Source organism: Stegodyphus dumicola, chromosome 7 (assembly GCF_044657685.1).
Source record: "Stegodyphus dumicola isolate Sdum_Otavi_A_Nest chromosome 7, ASM4465768v1".
Lineage (NCBI taxonomy): Eukaryota > Metazoa > Arthropoda > Arachnida > Araneae > Eresidae > Stegodyphus > Stegodyphus dumicola.
Window position 1 is genome coordinate 175,914,763 of NC_140774.1, and position 21,691 is coordinate 175,936,453.

At 33.0% G+C, this 21,691-nt stretch overlaps 1 protein-coding gene across 2 annotated transcripts in view; it reads left to right on the forward strand.

The window, feature by feature from the left end:
- P5CDh1 (delta-1-Pyrroline-5-carboxylate dehydrogenase 1) overlaps nucleotides 1–21,691 on the forward strand; it is a 68,256-nt gene that overhangs the window by 42,240 nt on the left and 4,325 nt on the right. For both annotated transcript variants that reach the window (XM_035374287.2, XM_035374295.2), the window contains exons 7-12: nucleotides 4,839–4,913; nucleotides 5,008–5,195; nucleotides 10,322–10,395; nucleotides 11,386–11,534; nucleotides 16,574–16,752; nucleotides 17,604–17,789. In XM_035374287.2, the coding sequence (XP_035230178.2) occupies nucleotides 4,839–4,913; nucleotides 5,008–5,195; nucleotides 10,322–10,395; nucleotides 11,386–11,534; nucleotides 16,574–16,752; nucleotides 17,604–17,789 (851 nt within the window). The remainder of the gene's footprint in view (nucleotides 1–4,838; nucleotides 4,914–5,007; nucleotides 5,196–10,321; nucleotides 10,396–11,385; nucleotides 11,535–16,573; nucleotides 16,753–17,603; nucleotides 17,790–21,691) is intronic.

Below are 21,691 nucleotides of genomic sequence, written 5' to 3' on the forward strand. Positions count from 1 at the left end.
TACGAATGGCGGATGTAAAAGATTTAAAAAGCGCTCTGTTGTACGCCATGAAGTTCGAGGCAGCCCAGCAAGCAACTAGTAGAGATCGCTACCCAGTTAGAGCTGTGCGAGTCCATGAGCCAGTGGATCAACTGATGGCTCGTTTAGATGATTTAGCCAGACAAGTCGAAGATTTGATACGGAGTAGGAGCGAGAAGAAAGTGGCTCTAAGGTGTTGGAGATGTGGTAGTGAAGGTCACCTAAGACGGAATTGCAGAACTCCCCAGGGTACGGAATATAAAGCAGATGATTTTACCAGACAAGTCAGTGGCTTGAGACGGAATAGAAGTGAAAAGAAACTAATTCTAAAGTGCTGGAACTGCGGAGTTGAAGGCCACATACGAAGAAACTGCAGAACACCCCGAGGTAAGGAAAATAAGACCATTTCCCAGCAACAACGCAGTAAACAAATTAGTGACCATATCGAGGAACGGAGGTTGCCAGATAGTGAAAAACCTTGTTTTAAAGCTCTTAAAATTTATACAGTGAGTGGCAACAATAACGGACTGTCCATCAATGGGAATATCGATGGAGTTCCTTGCAGAATGATCATTGACACAGGAGCTAATGTTACCATCATTAGGAAAGATTTAGCTGAACAGTTTAAAGATAAACTTATTTGGACGCCATCCTGTGTTACCCTTCAGACTGCGTCTGGTGACAAGATCGACATAATTGGGAAGTTAAACGTAAACATCACGTTTGGAAGTGCCGCCTACCATCACACGGCATATGTGGCGGATATTACAGATCCATGCATACTCGGATTGGACTTTTTAAGGAAATACAATTTTTCCTTAGACTTGAAAAACAACAAACTGCTTTCAGGATCTGAAGACATGACTATCCATCCTAAGAAGGGATCCTCACCTGGAAATGCCGACGCTTTGTCCGAAAGAACTAGCTCGAGAAACAGCCGAAATCATGCTAGGGTCGAAAAGAAACACCAGACTACCAGCTATTCTCCATCCCAGAAGCTCTTCGGTCGAGACCTTCGTCTGCCTTGTGACCGCCTGTTTAGTCGCCCTACGGATGCGCCTTCATCGCCTGAAGAACACGTCCAAGATGCCCAGGCCCGGTTTGAAGGGATGCACCGTTCTGCACGAAAGCGAGTCAACTTGGCGACGGAGAAAATGAAGATCAGATGCGACACAAGAGCTACTAGACAGAGATCCAACAAAGGAGACAAGGTGAGGTTGTGGAACCCGATTCAACGAAAAGGACTGAGTCCTAAATTACAGTCACCTTCGGATGGTCCATATACAGTACTGAACACGAATGACGTCGTGGTTCGGATCCGTGAGTCTTCGAACTCTTACGACAGGTTAGCTTATTACTATGGCCATAGTACATAATGTAAATAATTGTAAATAGTATAAGACCATGGTCCATTTTTGTTTTTAAATGTGTATTTGATTTGTATTTGATAGCATTTGATTTGTTTTATGTATTGCATTTATTGTTCATGTTGTTTATTATTGTAATGTAATGCTTATTAATGCATTTATGCCACAGTTGTAAGTTTTGCTTCCTGTCCAGGGATTGTACTGCCCGGGACGTGCAGTCCTTGGGAAGGGGGCAGTGTTACGAATTTGGTATTTAAAAAGCTAATGTTAGTTCAATTAGAAATTAAATGGTTTTATTTCTCGCGCAGTGCAGCGCGTGACAAATATTAAAAGAAAGCTAAGCCGGAAAATTGAAAATACAAGAGCGCGTGCATTAAATAAATAAATATCTCTTTTTGATTTCGAGAAAGTACTGGAAAATTCTAGCGCGTGATTTTAAAATCTTATAAAAGGAGGAAAACATCTCAGTTTGTAGTAGTTGCTTAGTTTGTTGTTGTTTAGAAAACTACTGTTGTTGATTGTAGCGAATTCGCGGATTAGCGTTCTTTAGCTGTTTTGAATTACGTTCTATTGGATATTTGAGTAGTTAAAAGATAACTACTGTGAGATATTGTAATACTGCATGATAATTTGAAAAAATTTAAGCATTTTTGTTGTGATAATAATAAATTTTTGTTCATTTTTCATCGGACTTGTGCATTCATTTCATAACGAACCCGTACGCACGCAACAATATTATCATCATTTGGGAACTTCTTGAAGCAATTGTTACAGTGGAATAGTCACCATGATAAGCAGTTGTTATACAAGTGAGGACTGTATCATGAAGTGTTTAGAATATTTCAATGGTTTTAGGAATCAGCCTGGTGAATGTTGTAATTTTTTTTTAATTGATTTTGAAAAGTGGTTTTTTACTGTGTCTGATAAAAAAATTGTTTTTTTTTTTTTTTTTCGTTTGCTAGATTTTCTCAGTATGCTAAAAAATAAGATGCAAAGTACGATCACAGGGTTCGTAGCGGTCCTTATAAGTGCTTATAAGTTCTTATATTTGAAAATAAAATATAAAGGCCCTTATAGGTGCTTACTTTTTCTTTAAAGCCCTTATTTTTTTTTTGTTTTTAGTGCTCATTTTTTGCTTTTAGTGCTTTTTTTTTAATCCTTAATGAATGCGCATTTTTTCCCCGTACCAAAGCCGAAACTAAATAAACAACTTTTCTTCCTTATATGCAACGTCAGATGGTGAATCATACTCCCGAAAATTGCTTTCCCCCCCCTTCCTCTGCATAAACGTAACCTATGGTGTGCGCGAGAGTACAGACAGGTGCACGTCATTCTATTGGCCAAAGAATTGCAAAAGGTGCACGTCGTTCTATTGGCCAAAGAATTACGAAAACGTAGAAAATTCCGGTACATTCGGTATTCTTTTCCTCCCACCCAAATACTACACACGTTAGAATTTCTATCAAGATTTTAATAAATTTGCATTCTCATTCCGCGTGGTCAGTTCATATTCGTGTTTATTATGATCGTTATGCTTATGTTATGAGCATATGTATGAATATTTATAATAATATAATTGCAGTAACTGCTGAAGTATTGATAAACTTCCAAAAATGGGTGTGTTTTTACACAGATTAGCTTTCTAAGGAATAATATTCGGAATGGCTTAAATAAAAGGAAAGTAATCGAATAGTCAAAATAATTTCATTTTCTTTGCCAATACATTATACAGTACGGAGGTTGGGAGTTTCTCCGCAAAATCTCTAATATTGGAGCAGCGGACTTTTTTTTGTCACTGTCCAATCTGGATTGAATAGGACCAAAAGTTTTTCCGGTCTACCCAACTCAAGGGAAGATTGATTCTATTCCGGAAATTTAATACAGTCTGTTGAAAATTAGAATCAGAAACACCCCATATTAGTAAGTCTCTTTCTTTTCCTTTATTTAGTTCTTTCTCCGAATACCGGCAGGTGTTGATTCCGATTGCGTAATATCACATATGGAAGAATTACGCCGCACGTATTGCGAAATAACGTTTGCGGTATTTTGCATTGGTAATTAATTTTGATGTTCAATCTGAGATTTGTTTATGAACACTTAAAAGAGTTTTACTGTGCTTTCTAAGCAGAATATTTCTCAGTTCCGTTGGTTTTTATATGATGCACATATCGAAATGTCAAAATCATTTATTTAGCCTAAATTTAAATCTAAAGAACGGTTACAATCTCCCCCACTCCTCTTTTTCCAGTTACTATCCGGAAAATTCGGGAATTTCCGAGTATGCTGGTTAGTTAAGCTTTTACTGTTAAAGGATGACTGAATGAAGCAATTTCCCGTCTTCTGATTTCAGAAATGTGCCTCTTTTTTACTTAAATTACTTTGCTTGGAATATACATGTTAAGAGAAAACTGTTATGCAATGAAAATTTAGAAAATGTTCAGAATTTTGATTTAAGTTAAATTATTTAAATGTTAATATGAGTGGAAAAATAAATTTTATTTATTATTAGGTGCCGAACGAATACAATTAATGTAGCTTATTATTATTTATTTTCTATATTTTCAACTGAAATATCATTAAGTTTTGTAATAAAGTTTATTTCTGCATAGTTTTTTTTTTTTTTTTTTTTTTTTTTTTTTCCTCTCATTGTAAACTAATTCTGTAAATTGAACTGTCATTTAAAATTTTAAAAAAAAATTAATTGTTTTCCATTGTTGGGGTAATGCTCATTCTCTTAATAAATATTGCATTGCTCATATTTTAAATTACAAGTCTAATTTTTCTTTTAAGGTTATGCAGGTGTGTATAATGTAATTAGACAGGTGCTTATTTTTTTCTTAAAATGTGCTTGAAAAGTGCTTATAGGTGCTTATTTTTTTAACTAAAATGTGGCTATGAACCCTGGATCAGTTGTTATGAAAGTCTAAGCAATAAGAATCTATCCTAAGTCTAAGCAGTAGGAATAATATTAAAATAACTAGGGCAATGAAGTACAAAATTTGTGCCTAGAATTATTCTGTGATTTAGTTACTACAAGCATTCAAAAGGAATCTTGCAGCAATCAGAAATCGTGCTAAAAGTTTTAAGATTTAAATGATCCAGCTAGAAGTCAGTAAGATCGTAATGACAGTTTTAAAATTATTACATTTTGAGCAAGTAATAGTCCCAGTGGAGGATAATCTCTTGCACGTGCACACAAAGGTATTAATGTGACCGTTTCAGGTACTATCATTAGCACTATTTTAGTCTCTCAGTTGAAACTGTGTTACACTTTTAAGCATGTAATAAAATTGCCTTGTTAGTTGTTAGCATTTGGGTATTAATTTGCTATTTTATTATTATTTTACTTTTTATTACTTAATTTTGTGAACTATAATTTTAATAATATGTGAAAGCAATTCTTTTAATTTTTAATAATGTTTTTAAATTTAATCTATATTTACGAATTTTTAGGGGTTTATTGCATCAATTTCACCTTTTAATTTCACAGCCATTGGGGGGAATCTTGCTTCTGGCCCCACCTTGATGGTAAGTTTATCACTAATGTGACTTCTAAAATTACTTCATATCACTTTTATTAGAGCACTGTTATACAATTTTTTTGCGATATTTCTTAATGTAGGGAAATGTGGTACTTTGGAAGCCATCTGATACTGCTCTTCTCTCTAACTATACTATTTTTAAGCTGCTCAGAGAGGCGGGTTTTCCTCCTGGTGTTATAAATTTTATTCCATCTGATGGTCCAGTTTTTGGTGAAGTTGTCACAACATCACCTCATCTTGCTGGAATAAATTTTACTGGTAGTTTAAGGTAAGTTAACCAGATTATTACATATATATATATATGTGTATGTTATGTAATGTATAATTTTTCAATTAAAAGTTTCCCAGTTTCTTTTTGTACTTTTGCTCATAATTTATAATATTTGTGTGTGGGTGTGTGTGCACGTTTTAAAATACCATCTTTTTCAATCTATATATTTATGTTTGATATTTTTGATTCTATAAAGAGAGCTGATTATAGAAGGAGCCATTTGTTTCATATTTGTATCTGGGATTGCGATAGATAGCTTGAAATTGCTGCATATACACTGAAGTAACAAAAGTCGTGGGATAGCAATATGCAAATATACAGATGACAGTAGTATCGTGTAGAAAATATATAAATGCAAAGTGCTTTTGCAGGGCTTTCATTTGTGCTCAAGTTATTCATGTGAAGAGGCTTTGACGTGATTATGGCCGCACAACGAGAATTAACAGACTTTGAACGCGGAATGGTAGTTGGAGCTAGACGCATGGGTCATTCCATTTCGGATATCGTTAGGAAATTCAACATTCCGATATCCACAGTGTCAAGAGTGTGCCGAGAGTATCTAATTTCAGGCATAACATCCCACCATGGACAGCGCAGTGGCCGACCTCCTGCACTTAACGACCGAGACCAGCGACTTCTGCATAGAGTTGTCAATGTTCACAGACAAGCAACACTGCGTCAAATAACCGCAGAAATTGATGTGGGACGTACGAGAGACGTGTCCGATAGGACAGTGTGACGAAATTTGTCTTCCTTGGGCTATGCCAGCAGAAGACCGGCTCAAGTACCTTTACTGACAGCACATCACCACCTTCAGTGACACTCGTGGGCTCGTGAGTATATCGGTTGGTCCCTAAACGAATGGAAAACCGTGGCTTGGTCAAATGAGTCACGATTTCAGTTGGTAAGAGCTGATGGTAGGGTTCGAGTGTGGCGCAGACCCCGCGAAGCCATGGACCCAAGTTGTCAACAAGGCACTGTTCAAGCTGGTGGTGGTTCCACAATGGTCTGGGCTGTTTTTACATGGCATGGACTCGGTCCTCTGGTGCAACTGAACCGATCATTGACTGGGAATGGATATCTTCAGCTACTTGGAGATCACTTGCAGCCATTCATGGACTTCACGTACTCAAACAACGATGGGATTTTTATGGATGACAATGTGCAATGTCACCGGGCCACAATTGTTCGCGATTAGTTAGAAGAACATTCTGGATAATTCCAGCGAATGATCTGGCCACCTAGATCAACATGAATCCCATCGAACATTTATGAGACATCATCAAGAGGTCAGTTCGTGCCCAAAACCTTGCACCGTCAACACTTTCACAATTATGGACGTCTATAGAGGCAGCATGGCTCAATATTCCTGCAGGGGACTTCCAACGACTGTTGAGTCCATGCCACGTTGAGTTGCTGCACTTCGCAAAAGGAGGACCGACAAATATTAGGAGGTATTCCATGACTTTTGTCACTTCAGTGCATAACTACAACTTTGGAAAAACACAACTAGTTTGATAATTAACACATTTTATTTCCATACTGCAAATTTCTTAGCATATATCGTATTGATTGGTACAACTCTAGGGGTGCTAATTACATTGTTGCCTTAGATGAAGCTGCAGAGTGTTAATTATGTGTCTGCATGGTGTGACAATGGGAGAAAAAGGATGCATATCAAGCAGCTGAAGTATTTATGAGGTCAGAATGCATTGTTTGAATCCTCAACAGCATTTGGGGAAGAGCTTATAGTAGCATGAATTATTGCAGAAGTGATGCATAAAGTCTTTGAAGGGGATTGTATTCCTCGAGTGCATGCTTTGGCTCCAGGGGACCTGCTTGATTCAACAAACCTCTCTCAAAACATGCCTGTTTCACCCAAGTTGTTGAAGTTCATTATAGTTGCATCAAAGGTCACCTTCTTTATGTTTCTGATGTTTTTTGCTGGGGCTTTGATTCAAAGTCTTGTTTTTGATTGTATCAATTTTTTTTTAAACTCAGTGTGCCTGTTTACATTGCTATGACGTGGTTGATTTGTGGGAGTACAGAAAGAGGCAAGGATCTTGCATAATTTACCGTACAAGGAAAAAATGTTGCATTTGCAAAAATTTTTAGGTATCAATTGGCAAAGAATCTATTGAAGAAAATGAGAATAGAGTGATCATGAAATTTTAGTTCACATGATGCCGATTCAGAAGCCCACATGGATCCGGAAAACAAAAATGAGAGTTTTATTGGCAGAAAAATGGTCAAAAGAAAAGCCTAAAGCTAATGTTAGAACTCCTGCTTATATCATTACTAAATTGCTGGAAAACATTGGTAAAGCAAAAAATGTACAGATTCCAAATGAATTGTCGGAACATTTGCTAAGTAAAGAAATGTTGCTGAAAGTCATCAGTTATACGAATATTTATATTACATCTATTACTGACAATTTTCAAAGAGATGGAGATGCTCATCATACAGCTCTAATTGAAATTCACACATTTATAGGCCTTTTATATTTTTATGGTGTGCATATGTCATCTCATGTATGAAAACGGATTGGAAATATTTTTACAAAGCTATGTCCTACGAGCACTATTTTATCAATATTTGTGTTTTGATGACATAGGAACTCATTTTATCAGGCAGGAAACAGATAAACTTGTGCCAATAAGAACATTTTTTAAAGATTCTTTGAATAATTGCTGGAAATGTTCCACTGTAGGTGAGTATATAACAATTGTTACGTTAGATAACTAGTATAAGAGCTTTAATCTTGCAAAACATCTGCTTTAAAAAAAGCTAACTGTTGTCAGAACAATTAGAAAAAGCAAAAGAGAATTACTTTATTTTCAGTAAAATATCGAGAAGTGTTTTCATCAATTTTAGTTTTAAAAATGATACAATTTCGCCCCCTCCCTAAAAAAAATAAATGCGTCTGTGGTAAAGTTTATTTCGTTGGTTGTGGTGGCAAAAGTATGTCACATGTTATGATAAACAGGAATATAGTGGCAACTTACCCCAGGACAAGATCCAGGTCTATAGCCCGCCGTGACGAGAGAGTGACAAACACGTGAAAACAGATTTAATTCTTACTTGATTGAATACTAACAATGCTGAAGAGATATTCTTTTTTTTGAATCTGTTGTGTCAAATGGTGATATGAGGCCTCCTCACTCAGAAAAAAAGATAGATCAATTCTTCCACAGAGCCCTTTGAAGACTTGGTATATTTCAGCTCAATCACATGCAGGTACTCTTCATCGGGATGCCGTGCGAAAATGCCAAGCCCGGGGGGAAAAAAAGAGAATAGCTTAAATTTTGTAGCTACAGCATCAAAGAGAAAGAAAACTCGCTTCCTTCGTACACACTGGAAGACCAAGAAAGCTTGCACGATAAATTCCAAAAGTTTGCATTTCACTCCCACTCTTACCGTCTTTCTCCATGCAGCATCTCCATCTCGCACCTTCACAATCTCCTCCTCCTCCCTCTGGTGAACAAAAATTACCGCCTTTTATAAAGTTCCACAGTTACACTCACAAAGTTTTGCAGCCAATGAAAAAAATTCAGCGTCAGAGGCCAACCAATCGCAAAATACCTTCAGCTATACAGGCAAACAGAAGTGAAGTGGCTAGTTGTCTGATGCAGTACTTTCCTCCACTTACAACAGTTGTCTGATGAAATACTTTCCTCCACTTACAACAGTTGTCTGATGAAATCTGTTCCTCACCTTACAGCACAAGTTGGTGAAAAAAGGAAACTGTCACTAATGGAATCTGATATAAATATCTAAATATTGCCATAATGTAGTAAGTAATTAATTCAATAATTAATGATGCAATCAGTGTGAAACAGTCAAATAGAAGAAGCCTGAAATTGTAACATTTTACAGCTTTACGAAAGAAGCTGTAGAGCTAGTTGACAAAATATCAGCATAGTATTGTACATCTAAAATCTCTAAAAGGTAGCCTGTAGCAATGTTCCCCTACCCTTCTTTTAAACATCGCTGCAATAAATGCGAGGATAGTCCTTTTACCTTTCAAAAGTGCTCCAAAGCCATACAAAAGTGGGCATTTGTTTCTCAAATCTTTCATATTGAGCCTCATCGAGGATCAAACAAAATTTCATTTTTTAAAAACAATCTCTTCCAAAAGAACTTCTACTAAAAAGTCATGCTAGTTCGAAAAGTAATGATGATGATTAATCAGTACAAAATATATATCAGGTGTGGGAGATGCTGTGAGTGTTCTGCTAACATTTGTTGCTGCATTTTTGCTCTGTGTCTATAGTGCTAATAAAGAAAATAAACAATCAGTATAGAGTAAAGGTGCATAATTTTTTTTGATAATGTAAAATGCATTTTTCTATTCCTTTAAGAAATTTTATATCATAAAAAAACATTTGGAGAAATTAAAAATTTTAATAAATGTACTTTATAAAATTTATTGTTGCCACAGGAGTAACACTTTTACCTGAAAATTTACAATTTTTTCTTAAAATAAGAAATTGGAGATGCATTTTATTAGTGATAGTGTTTAATTACTTATTCTTAAAAAGAAAACAAACAGTTGTTACAGCAAATACATTTTTGAATAAAAAAGGAATTTGAGTCCTGGAATGGGCTAGTTATTAAAAATTAAACTTTTGCATTATTTTCGTGTGGCCAGATTTTACATGTAATAGATTAATGTGGTAAATCCACAATAACAAAAGTGCGACGGGAAAGGACTTTGTTGGCCAGACAATAAAGTTACAAGTACAGAACATGTGTATATTGAAACTGTTATTTGTAAGCTATTTAGAATGGTATTTATCATTTACTTAAACTAAATTTTGGTTATGCAGTTTATTGTCTTTGTTGAGTTTCATTCTTTTCCTGAATTGATACATTCACTGTAGTTACATATCCAATTATATCTTATGTCACTTCAAAGCTATCAAACACCTGTTGACTTATGTTTTATTGTGTAACTTTGTTTCAGTATATCAGTTTTAACTTCTTTTTAATACTTAACGCATATCTCAGTTGATTGTATAATTATGTTTTATCAGAACTTGTGATATGTATTATGCATATTACTTTTTTTAACTTTCTCAGTTACATATTTTTAAATGTATCTCTTGAACATATCATTTTAGGACTTTCAGATTATTATGGAAGTTAACAGCACACTGCATTGATACTTACAGAAATTTTCCTCGTCTTGTTGGAGGTATTAATATATTTATTTTTGGAATATAACAGTAATTTTTTTATTTTCAAAAGTTTTAAAAACCCTCTTGGTAATATTACCTTATTTTTCAAATTTAGTAATTTTTATTTAAAACTTTAAAACATTTTGGAGCATAAATAATTTTTACTGAAAACATAGAAGTTTGGACTTAGCTTTTTAACTTCTTTTAACCCTCTGAGCATTACAGGATTTTAGATCTGTTATGAAGATCGGTATTTAAACAGCATTTATTAATTGAGTTTGCGTAATTACTTATTTTTGTCTGTATTTTCACAAACTTACATTCATTAAGATGATATTTGCATAATTAAAGCAAAATATCTTAAATTATAAGCTAATATATGCCAAGTAGCAAAACTTCTGATGACCAGATAAAGCCGGTCATAACGCTCAGAGGGTTAAAATATTATTTAAAACACATTTCTAAAGAATGTTATATTGTAAGTGTAGTGAATTATTTGAACTGCTTTTATATAGAATATGTTTTATAAAGCAATGTCTATAGCAAAATGTAAAAGTTGGAGTTCAGATTTTGAAAATGAAGATTGTATGCCACTATATTGCATTTTAGATAACAATTAGTGTACTGTATTTTAAGATAGTTAGTCGCTAATTCATTATTCAATTAGGTTTACCTTTTAGAATAAACAAGGTATGGCTGCATTGACTGCCTTATGTAGAACCTGATTAGCATGTAGTTTTAAAAGATTTTAATTTGGAGGAGGGATTGCTTACGAGTTGGCTTTATATTTATTTATGTTTAGATAATTAAACAATTGCACAAAATTAATTTAGTGGAAAGGCTAAGAAGATAACTTTTCTTTTAACATTAATTAAAAAATAAGCATTACAGCTTACTGAAAACCATTATTGGACACTTTACAAACAAGATCTGTTTTCAGCTCTGCGTACTGAACTGTGATTATGTATTTTGTCTTGTTATAAATAAGGGTTATTTTCTGTTCCTAGAATGTGGAGGGAAGAACTTCCATTTTGTTCATAAATCTGCTGATATTCAGACAGTTGTGTCTTCCTCAATAAGGTCTGCATTCGAATATAGCGGTCAGAAATGTTCTGCCTTAGATAGAATGTATGTTCCTGAAAGTTTATGGCCTCAGGTATCAAGCAAATTTTTATATTGTTTTATTTTAATTTATAGTATGAAGAATTAATTTAATTTTCATGAAGTTATTTCTGAATTCAAATGAAGTTTCTTTTAAATGATGTCCATAATTTAAATTATGTCATTGAAATGATAAAGATGTTTTAAATAAAATATGACATTTATGACAGACATAAAGCATTTACTGTATAATTTAACAAAAACTTATTTTAAGAATAATATTAAAATGAATAAAGAATTAATGAAGAAATTAATAAAATCAATAAAGAATGAATGAGAAGAATAATTAATGAAGGTATTTAAAGAGAAAATAGTTTTCCAGCTCTTCCTTAATTTCTTTTCAACCTTAATGGCAGTTTGAAAGGGAATTTGTGTTTAATATTTAGCCTTTTTTAGTAATTCTTTAATTTTGCAAACTTTGTAAGTCATGTCCTCGTTTTCAAATATAAAGATTTAACTTTGATCAGAAAAATCCTACTTGCTATTATCTGATTTGTTACTGAGTGGATATGTATAATTCTGTCTCACTAGTGTGGTGTTTTTAACCCTCCTGTACAATAGCAATTTAGAATTAGTATTGTTAGGGTGCAACAGTGATTGATATAAGTGTTTTTGTTAATAATATAAAAATGGCTAGTTTTAAAAAGCACATAATTCAAAGAAATTTTGCTACCTTTGAATATGCAGTTAGTTTTCTTGTGTTTAAAGTTACTAATTTTGATTGGTTTGTAGTTCTGAGTCTTCCATTTTGTTGTTCCAGTTTGTTGTTCCATTGCTTTCAATGGAACAAAAGTGCCATTTGTTACATATTTGATTTTGAAGTAAATAGCTGCTTGGAGTTGTTATAAAGAATCTCGCCTAAGATATTCCAACTGAAGAGTTGAAGAAGGCTTTTGAAGAGTATAATATTCCACTTAGAATATTTACTAGCTGACATGCATGAAACATGGTCATTGGATAAAAAAATCCCATCTGCTATGTTGAGACTAAAGAAAATGAAGGCAAGAAGATATACAGTCTAACAAACTATTGCATGTCATTGTTTGTCATCATGGTCAAAATTATGGCTAAACCAAAAATTACTGCTATTAGCAGCTGAGATATCTTAACTGCTTTGAAGATAACTTTTTGCTTGTTCTTCCTATAGTTTCATCTTTGTATTCATTAGAAATGTCACTGATATCTGTTTTATCCTTCTAGCAATCATTATATCATTAGTATACTTTGCCCTTTTAATTTTGTTCATTAATCTCTTTCGGCTTTCTGATTGTCCCTGTATAATGTGTTTTTCTGTGAGCATGTTGTGTGTAACAGAAAAACATGCTTTCATATTTGTTATGCACAACATGAAATGGCCAAAGTAATAGCAGAGAACCTGGAAATTCAGTTCACTGCTGTTTATCAAAACAGAGACATCTGATTTACTGAAGAAACATGTTATTGTAAGAAACTTCCCTAAAGATTCCTTTTGAACTAAATTTAATTTTACTATTTCAAGTGAAGTTATGTTAAAAACCTTTGCACCAGGAAGGCAAATTGACTTATAAAATCCTAAACAAGGCTCTAAGACTTACAAAAATACCATAGTTTCTGTTTGCAGTTTAAACAAAGCCTGCTTTCAGTTGAAATATTTTCCAGCTTATAGAAGATTCCAAAAATCCTGTAATTTCTATAAGCTATAGTTCTTTCAGCCTGCTTCCAGTTGTGTGGAAACTTTTTGAGAAACTCATTTTTAAACAAGGGAATGCTGTTATCACTGAAAAGAATATCATTTCCTAGTATCAGTTTGACTTCTGATTTGGTCATTTGACAAATCATCAAATTCTTCGTGTAGAGTAGACTTTAAGGTACCCCTTGTATTATGGCGAAGTTGTTGTTTGATTTATCGCCAAGTTGTTGTTTCATTTATGGTAGCCTGAGTGTTTGAATGTTATGGAAACCTTATTGTGACGTAATCGGGTGCATGATTCTGAGAAATTTTGAATCGTGGGATGTTTTGTAAGCGTTTTTGTGGTGTGTGTTAAAACCTTTTAGTTGGATTTGAATAGGTTTGTAGGAAGAAAGGCTCAGATTGTCACTATGTGAAGCATTCTATCAGAAAGAGTACCTGGTTTGAAAAAAGTCATTTGAGTATGATTGATATTTTCATTTTTACGTGGCTCTGGGTGTACGAAGCGAACTCGAAAATCATGGTAAGTGAATATTTGCTTTTGGTAGTGCTTAAATGTATAACATGTTTTTCGTTTTTTATGTTATTGTATTGTTTGGTTTAAAATGTATTTTATTGAGATTATGTGTTTTTTGTTTGCCTATGTTGTAGACTTTGGTGGTCCTTTGACTTTTTAAGTGAAAGTATATCGATGTGTACATGGACAAAGTAAAGGGAGTGTGCAATGCAAGTTTGTGCAATTCTGGGATTTTTTTTAAGTGAAAATTGTTTGACGTGTACATGGATGAAGTTAAAAGAGTGCGCAATGCCATTTTTGCGCAATTCTATGGGTTTTTTTTTAAGTGAAAATAAGTTGATGTGTACATGGATACCGAGTTTGTGCAATTGTTTGTCTTGTTATTTTGGCTTTGTGTAGCGGCGATTTTTGGCGCAAAAATTGCCGCTTCGCAAGCCAAAATAACGAGTCAAAGAATTGCACAAAATCGTATCCATGTACCGCCCAAAATCGCCAAGGGATTCCCTAAACTATACTTTTACCAATGTTTCTTGTTGCAGAAAACATCCATGAAAAACTTAATGCAATAGTAACTTGCTTTCTTGGTTTTGAGAAAGCTCTCAAAAGAATTTCTTGTTTAAATTGATGTGTTGGATTGTTGCAAATAAAATGTCTGTTCTAGGTATGTCATTTTCAAAGCCTCAAAAAATTAATATCTAGTGATGAAAGTAGTTGCTGTCTGTAACCACACACTTTTGACATCACTCAGCCAACAACAGCTGGATGCCATGGTGAATGAAATCTGGAGTTTGCAACTTGAAAAAGTCCTCAACTGCATGTTGTTTTCCTTGAGCGTGGGAGAAGTTTCCCTTATTAGAAGAGGTGGGTTGGCAGTGGGTGAGGAGATGTTTCATATTGAAACTCGTAGAGAGCCTGCAATGTTTTGTGCTTGGCATGCGAATGTTCTTAAGCAATATAAGAACACCATGTCTGATGACCGTTGCTGGATGCTTGTGGACATTTTATGGAGTTTAGCACTTCAGTGATTACAATGATGATTTCACCTTGTCCGAAAAAGACATAAAGTATCACTTCTTCCAAAGAATGTTATATGAGTAATAGTACTTTTCTGTTGGTGCAAAAAGGGGTTTAGGGAACTGTCTTGGATGTTGATCAAGATCCATCCGTTGTCCTGACTTTTTAAAATTTTCATAACAGATCCATTTTTTAGTACTTTTCCGTTTTGCCGGCGCATACAATAAAGTCGCCAGTATTGGTACAACCAATACCAAACAGAATATCCTTGCTGGTAGCCCCTTAACGCCTCCTTTTCAAAACAAGTCGCAGCCATTTCTTCTCAGATTGATTGTTTCTTTCAAGACTGGCATACAATTACATAGAATTTTTACCAGATAGTTCAATTTTATACCCTAGGGTTGTTTGCGATAATTAAGTCAATTAGGATGCAATTACACCGCTCACTAGAAGGCGAAAATGTAGAAAAGGCAAACTCAAGGGTTAAATTCATCAATTCTAATAAGAATGCACTAGCAAGAAGCACTGATATTTTACATAATTTCTGAGTAAGCTATTCGTACGAATTGAAATAATTCTTGCATTAAAACTTGTATTCCAAATTAAGATTTAAGTTGAAATTAATGTAGATAATTACTGAGAGAATTAGATTTTTGTAGCGTAGTTGACGTGATGGGGTCATGTGATATGAACCGGCAAATTAAAATGTTGAAACATGAAAGTACATAGTAAAATAATAAATTCTTAAATTAATGCCTTTTTATAAATTTATTATCTTTATTTATTGGCTTTTTACAAAATTTTAAATATTAAAATGTTATGCTTTCAAAATAAAAAATTCTTAAAAGTAACATTTGTTAAAATTTTTCATGTGTATATTGTTTGTTGTAGCCAATAAAGTTTGCTTAGTGAGATTTGCGTCAGTGAAATGGAAATGTACCTATTTTTTTTTTATCTTGGAGTGACATTCTGATAGAGGAAACTTTCCTGATTATTCCGTACATTCAGACTTGTGTATTCCTCCAGACAACAAATCAGGCTGGCATGTGTCAACTCTTGCAGTACACATGAATTCGATTTTTGTACTTTACTGATTGGATAGAGATACTAAACAGTAGTATATCTATGGTGTATGGCTCTGATGAAGTTGCATTAATTTAAGTCTGGAGGTTTTGAATTCTTATAATATCATGAAAACTTCAGAGAGATTGCATCACATTCTATTGGTGGCAGGATTCCTTGCCAACGTAGTTCTAACCCAAGCAAGTAATGTCATGAAATAGGAACTCATTTCAATTCTTTTTGTCAGAGAAGCTCATCTAAATCTAATTGTTAATTATTGTCCACAGGACCCATTTTCCAGTAATGTGTTAAAAGAATAAAATTTCACAAACCAGTGGGTAGTAGCGTATTCATTTAACATTTACAGTCCAAATGCACTTTTAATTCTCCCTAGCTTGTTATGGCCCATTTTAAATTTGTAAAGGAAAACCACTTGCATTTTTATGTTCTCCGTGGTACTCTTTCAACAATGAACTTTTCCTGACTGTTCACATTTCTGTGTCTGTTTACTTAATATCCAGAGAGTTTGTGTCATTTGATATATGATCTTAGTGTATTGCTGTGTTGTGTTGCTTAGAAGAGTTTTTACCAGACAACAAAGACATTCCATTTTCACAAATGCAATATTTTCAAACTATGCATATTGTCTTCATAAAAAATTAGATTTCTGTGTGTACAAGTAAAATTCATTTTCTCAAAAGACTGTTTCCTGTTATATAAATATTAATTTAAAAATTTTGATGCCAAAAATTGTATATTATTTTTTTGGTAGATTAAGAAAGGGCTCCTTGAGATACGGGATCAGATCAAAGTAGGTTCTCCTCTGAATCCTGAAACTTTTGTATCAGCAGTCATTGATGACAGAGCATTTAAGAAGATTAAAAGTTTCATTGATCATGCTAAGTCTTCCTCAGATTTGACCATATTGGCTGGTGGGACTTGTGATGACAGGTGAGAAAATCTTATACTAATTTCTATGTATATCAGATAAAATTGATTTTTCAGTTTCTCTAAATGTGTTTTCTTATTATGATCATTCATTCTACTGTTGAGTTTTAACTTAATGAAGCTTTGCAAAATTGTGAAGGAATTTGTATTACAAACACGCTTCTCTTAGTCATCGATACTTTTTTTATGTACTCATTTGATATGCCAGCAGTCTGAATAATCTTGTGAGCTTTCATTTACCAGTGTCCTATATTGTCATCATGAACTTTTCCAATGATGTAGATTTTAGTGTCTTCATTTGGCTTTTTAATTTCAGTATATATTTGGTCATTTTAAAACTCATTTATCCAGTGATTAATGGTCTTCTATTCTATGGCACAACCACTGTAAACCTCATCCAACTCCATTTTGAGCAGTATGGGCTGGGCATCTGCTTCTTCAGATAATATTTTATCCCTTTATGTTTTCCCATCATTATTTTAACTGCTGTCGTACAAGTTTCTTTTGTCTAGAATTAAATGAAAACATCTCAGTATTGAATAAAATTTGGCCTGAGCTTGTCTGAAGAGTGACAGTAGCAATATAGTGTGTAATGACATTGAATTGTAAAACTCAATAAACATTTTTTTTAAATTTAGTGTGAATTTGTATATTTTAAAAATGTTTTTATTGTAATAATAATTTTTCTGTGCAAAAGAATTTTTAAAAGGTATTTTGAGATTTCTGTAATATATATGCTTTGCATTACTAATTTAATGAGTATGTATAAATGTTAAGAATACATTAAATATTATTCCATTTCTATGCTCAGAAGTATTATTCTGCTTAATGTTTTGCTTCTTTTCTATTTTTAGTAAAGGATATTTTATAGAACCAACAATTATTGAGACAAAAAATCCACTTGATTTAATAATGCAAGAAGAGATCTTTGGTCCATTATTGGTTGTCTATGTTTATAAGGATGCTGCTGTGCAGGAAGCTTTAGAACTTGTAAGAATAAATCAGTATGCTTTAACTGGTGCCATCTTTGCTCAAGACAGGTAATGAAAATCGATGTTTAGATAAACATGAATTCTTTCAATTTTTTTAAGCATTGATAAATAAATAACATTTACTGAAAGCAAAATTTGAATGTGTGTAAAATTTTTAAATTCTTTTACCAGTTAAATAATCTTATCCTTCCAAGAGAATGATTTTTTTAAGATTTTTATTATTTGTATTGACTTCTCTAAAGAAGAAAAAAATCTGAAAAAGTTTTCTCATATAATTAAATTTAATCTGTTGGATTGAAACAGAGAAATTTATTCGTAGAAAGAAGATTTCATTCTTTTTATAAATACTGTAACAAGACAGATCAATGCTCACTGTAAAAAAAGAGGTCTACTTACTAACTGCAGATCTCAAAGTGCACTTTGTTTTATTTGTAAGATACTCAACTAAGGTGGTAAGGGATCTAGGATCAAAACCTATTATCACATTCAGTAAAACTTTGCTAACAGTTAGCACCACAAGATAAGCATTTGCTAAATCCTGAAAGGATCTGTTCAGCTGATGCCTCTGACAGAAGTAAAACTTTCTTTTTTTTTTTTTTTTTTTTTTTTTTTTTTTTTTTAATAATTTTGAATTACTTTCCAACAACACTGATGCAGTGCTTTCACTCGTGTCCTATAATGTATAAAAGTTTATCACAGACATGCTTCTCTATTCTGAGCCATAGCTGTTCAATGTGATTGTCATTCGCACCAAAATTTGAGTTGTATAATACTGTGCCCAAATTATAACTTCTCTCAGCATTAGTTGTGTTTTCCAGTATTATACTCTGAGATGCTGGGAGAGAAATGTGAAGCAGACCAACTCTTGCAGTAAGATCCATGTTCTCCCAGAACTTGAACTGCACTTTTTGCATCACAGTAAAATATTGAACTGCATTGAGAAGGATTTGAGAACAAAAGTTTGTTGTCTCTACCAGCTGTACTCACCATCATCAAAAGATGGCCTGAATAAACTCTCTCTCTCTTTTTACTTCCTTGTACGAAGTAAAAAAAGTATTGTAATCACGAAAAATTCTGAATATCTTATTTCAATGAAAATGTTCATTTTGACCACTATCGAATGCAATTTAAAGATGTTTTTGCATGACATCTGTACATAAGGAGAGAATAAAGTACTCTTTTCCCCAAACAAATTGTAAAATTGATTTAAAATGGATTCAGAAGAGTTTTTTTCATGCCGTCTGTACACACGTGCATGCATACCTATGTACGTATCTCGCATAATTCGAAAGTGAGTAGCCTCAGAAGGTTGAAATTTTGTATATAGGACTAATATAATATGTAATTGTGCGCCTCCCTTTTTGGTTGCAATTGGCTGCACCAAAAGTTAATGAGTGTATACATATATACACACACACATTCAGGTAAACTGTGCAATTTTTGCTTTAAAAATGATTGGATTATGTTGCTCTTATCTTCTGGTTAATGTTTTTATGCATTTAGTTAATCTGCATGCAATAGTTGTAGAACTGTCAACAATTTAAAAGTTGATTAAGTATGGCTAAGCCTAATTTGTTTTAACCAGAGCAGCTATATTTGTTTATGTTTGAAATAAGCAGAATAGTGAATCAAGTCTTTCTGCACCTTTCAGTGTCTTTTTGCCGAGTGGGACCAAAAGGAAAATTTTAGTTTGCGTACCGAAAAATCTTCCTTCTTGCCCGCTGGCCAAATTGCTTGTTTTTGCACAGAAACTCTAATTTTAATTGTAAAAATTGTTAGTGCAAAGGGGCAGTTTGCTCAGAAGGGCTATTAATTTTGTTTTGGCATTTTGCCTCGATACACTTTTTAAACTGTTGATAATAAAATTATCTTGTGATATCTGGCGTGCGCTTGCAATTGTCTGATCTCATATCTTTTTCCAGGCAGGCCTGCGATCAATGTTTATGTAAACAAATATTTAGTATTCGGAATGTAACAGATATTTTTTTTTTTTGTACAAGATTAGTTTATTCTTTATTCTTTTTCTCGAGGTACCCGATTAATTATACTTAGATTCTATTTCAGTCTAATATGTGTATGTATGAGATGTGTTGTGAATTAAAATAAGAAAAACTTGGACAACATGGTCTTCATGTGAGAATCATGTTTATTCTTTAGTGTAAAATAATGTTATTTTTTATTATATTGTTGTTGAAATGAATTTTACAGTTTAAGTGCAAAAAACATGATATTTAATAAATAAAGATAACACCTAAAACATTTGAAAAGTCTCTTTGGGCATAATATAAAATCTGAAAGCTTCTGTATTTAATGTTTTATATTTTTCAATTTTTAATAAAGATATTTTGAGGTTTTATGTAGCTTTGCCTTGCCGCAAAGTAAGAGCTGAATTAATTGAGTGAGAGATATATCTAATGAAATTCGAAAAAATAAATGAAATGCAGCAAAAGATGTGTATAATTTAATATTCCGTGCATGGAAGTCGTGTGATGTACAAATCAGTTTTTTTTAAAAAAAAAAACATTTCTCATACTAATGTTTTATTTTATAAAACATATCATGTAAAACTAAATTTCTGACCAATAAATACATTAAACATAATAAGAAAAACAGAAAACAGCATCTGCTCTTTTTTTTTTTTTTTTTTTTTTTTTTTTTTGTGTGTGTGTGTGTGACTGCATTTTATTCCATTGTACATCAGCATTTTTTGCAAGGAAAATGAGTATTCATTTGTATAAATTGCTCTTAGCTCATCCAGTGACTATAAAATCACTGATTATGAATGTATGTGGAAGAGAGATTTTATTCAGCTGTAGAATGTTGAAACTTTATATTTGGAACTGCTGTAACATCTAGTTGTGCACATCTGTTTTCACTCCATTCAGCAGTACCAAAAGTATATGCATATATGTCCCTTACGCAGCTTAAGCATGGGTTTTGGGGGTCTGTCGTGTATGAAACCTGTATTTAAACAGCATTTATTAGATAAACTTGTATAATTACTTATTTTAGTCTCCATTTTCATAAACTTAATTTCATTAAAATGACATTTACATTAAAGAAAAGTAAGAAAGCAAAATATCTTAAATCACAAGGTTATGTATACCAAGTGACAAAAAAATCTCATGACCGGATAAAGTTATTCTTGCCACTCAGAAGTCCTTGCCTGGCCTTTATTTTTGCAATCGTTGGCCATAGTCATACACTTTTAATTACAGAAGTGTTTTAAGTCGCAAAAATATTCTTGTTTTGGAAAAAATTACTTTTGGATAAATAACGAAATCTAACTTTTAGTGCGAGTCTCCCAATTCCTATGCTTATGCTTGGGAAAATTGTATACTCATTATGAAATAAAAATGTAAAGAAGTGTAACTCCTTTACGGCAAAAATTGACCAAGATATTTAACTTTAAAATCTGCAGTTTTTTGTCATTTCCAACTTGCCATCAGGTGTTCGTTAATTGAGGAAGAATATCTCTAGGAAATAAGTTTAAATGAAGTACAACAAAAATTGTGCATAATTTAAGAGGCCATACAGGGAAGTCATGTGGTTGCCCATATGAGATTTTTTTTAAATCAGAAACAGGTGCATAAAAAAAAAAAAAATAATGTTAATTTTCATTGAAATTTTCTCAATTGCAATAATATAGTATGTATTGTAACTTTCTGACTTTTATAAAATATTTGTAGATGGAAAATGTCAACATTGGTGGCAAGTTATTTCTGTAATTATTATTTTACTAGTCCTATTTGCTTTGTTAAATGATAATTCTAATTATTTTTGAAGCATTGTTTATTGAAAATTTCTACATTGTAAAAATGATCCTTCAGATAAATATGTGTATGTATTCCCCATCACTTTCTTTATCATCATTGCAGTTTAAGTTATATTTTGTTCTTAAATTTGTTTAATATAATTATTTTTCAATTGGATATTGGTGCATTGTAATC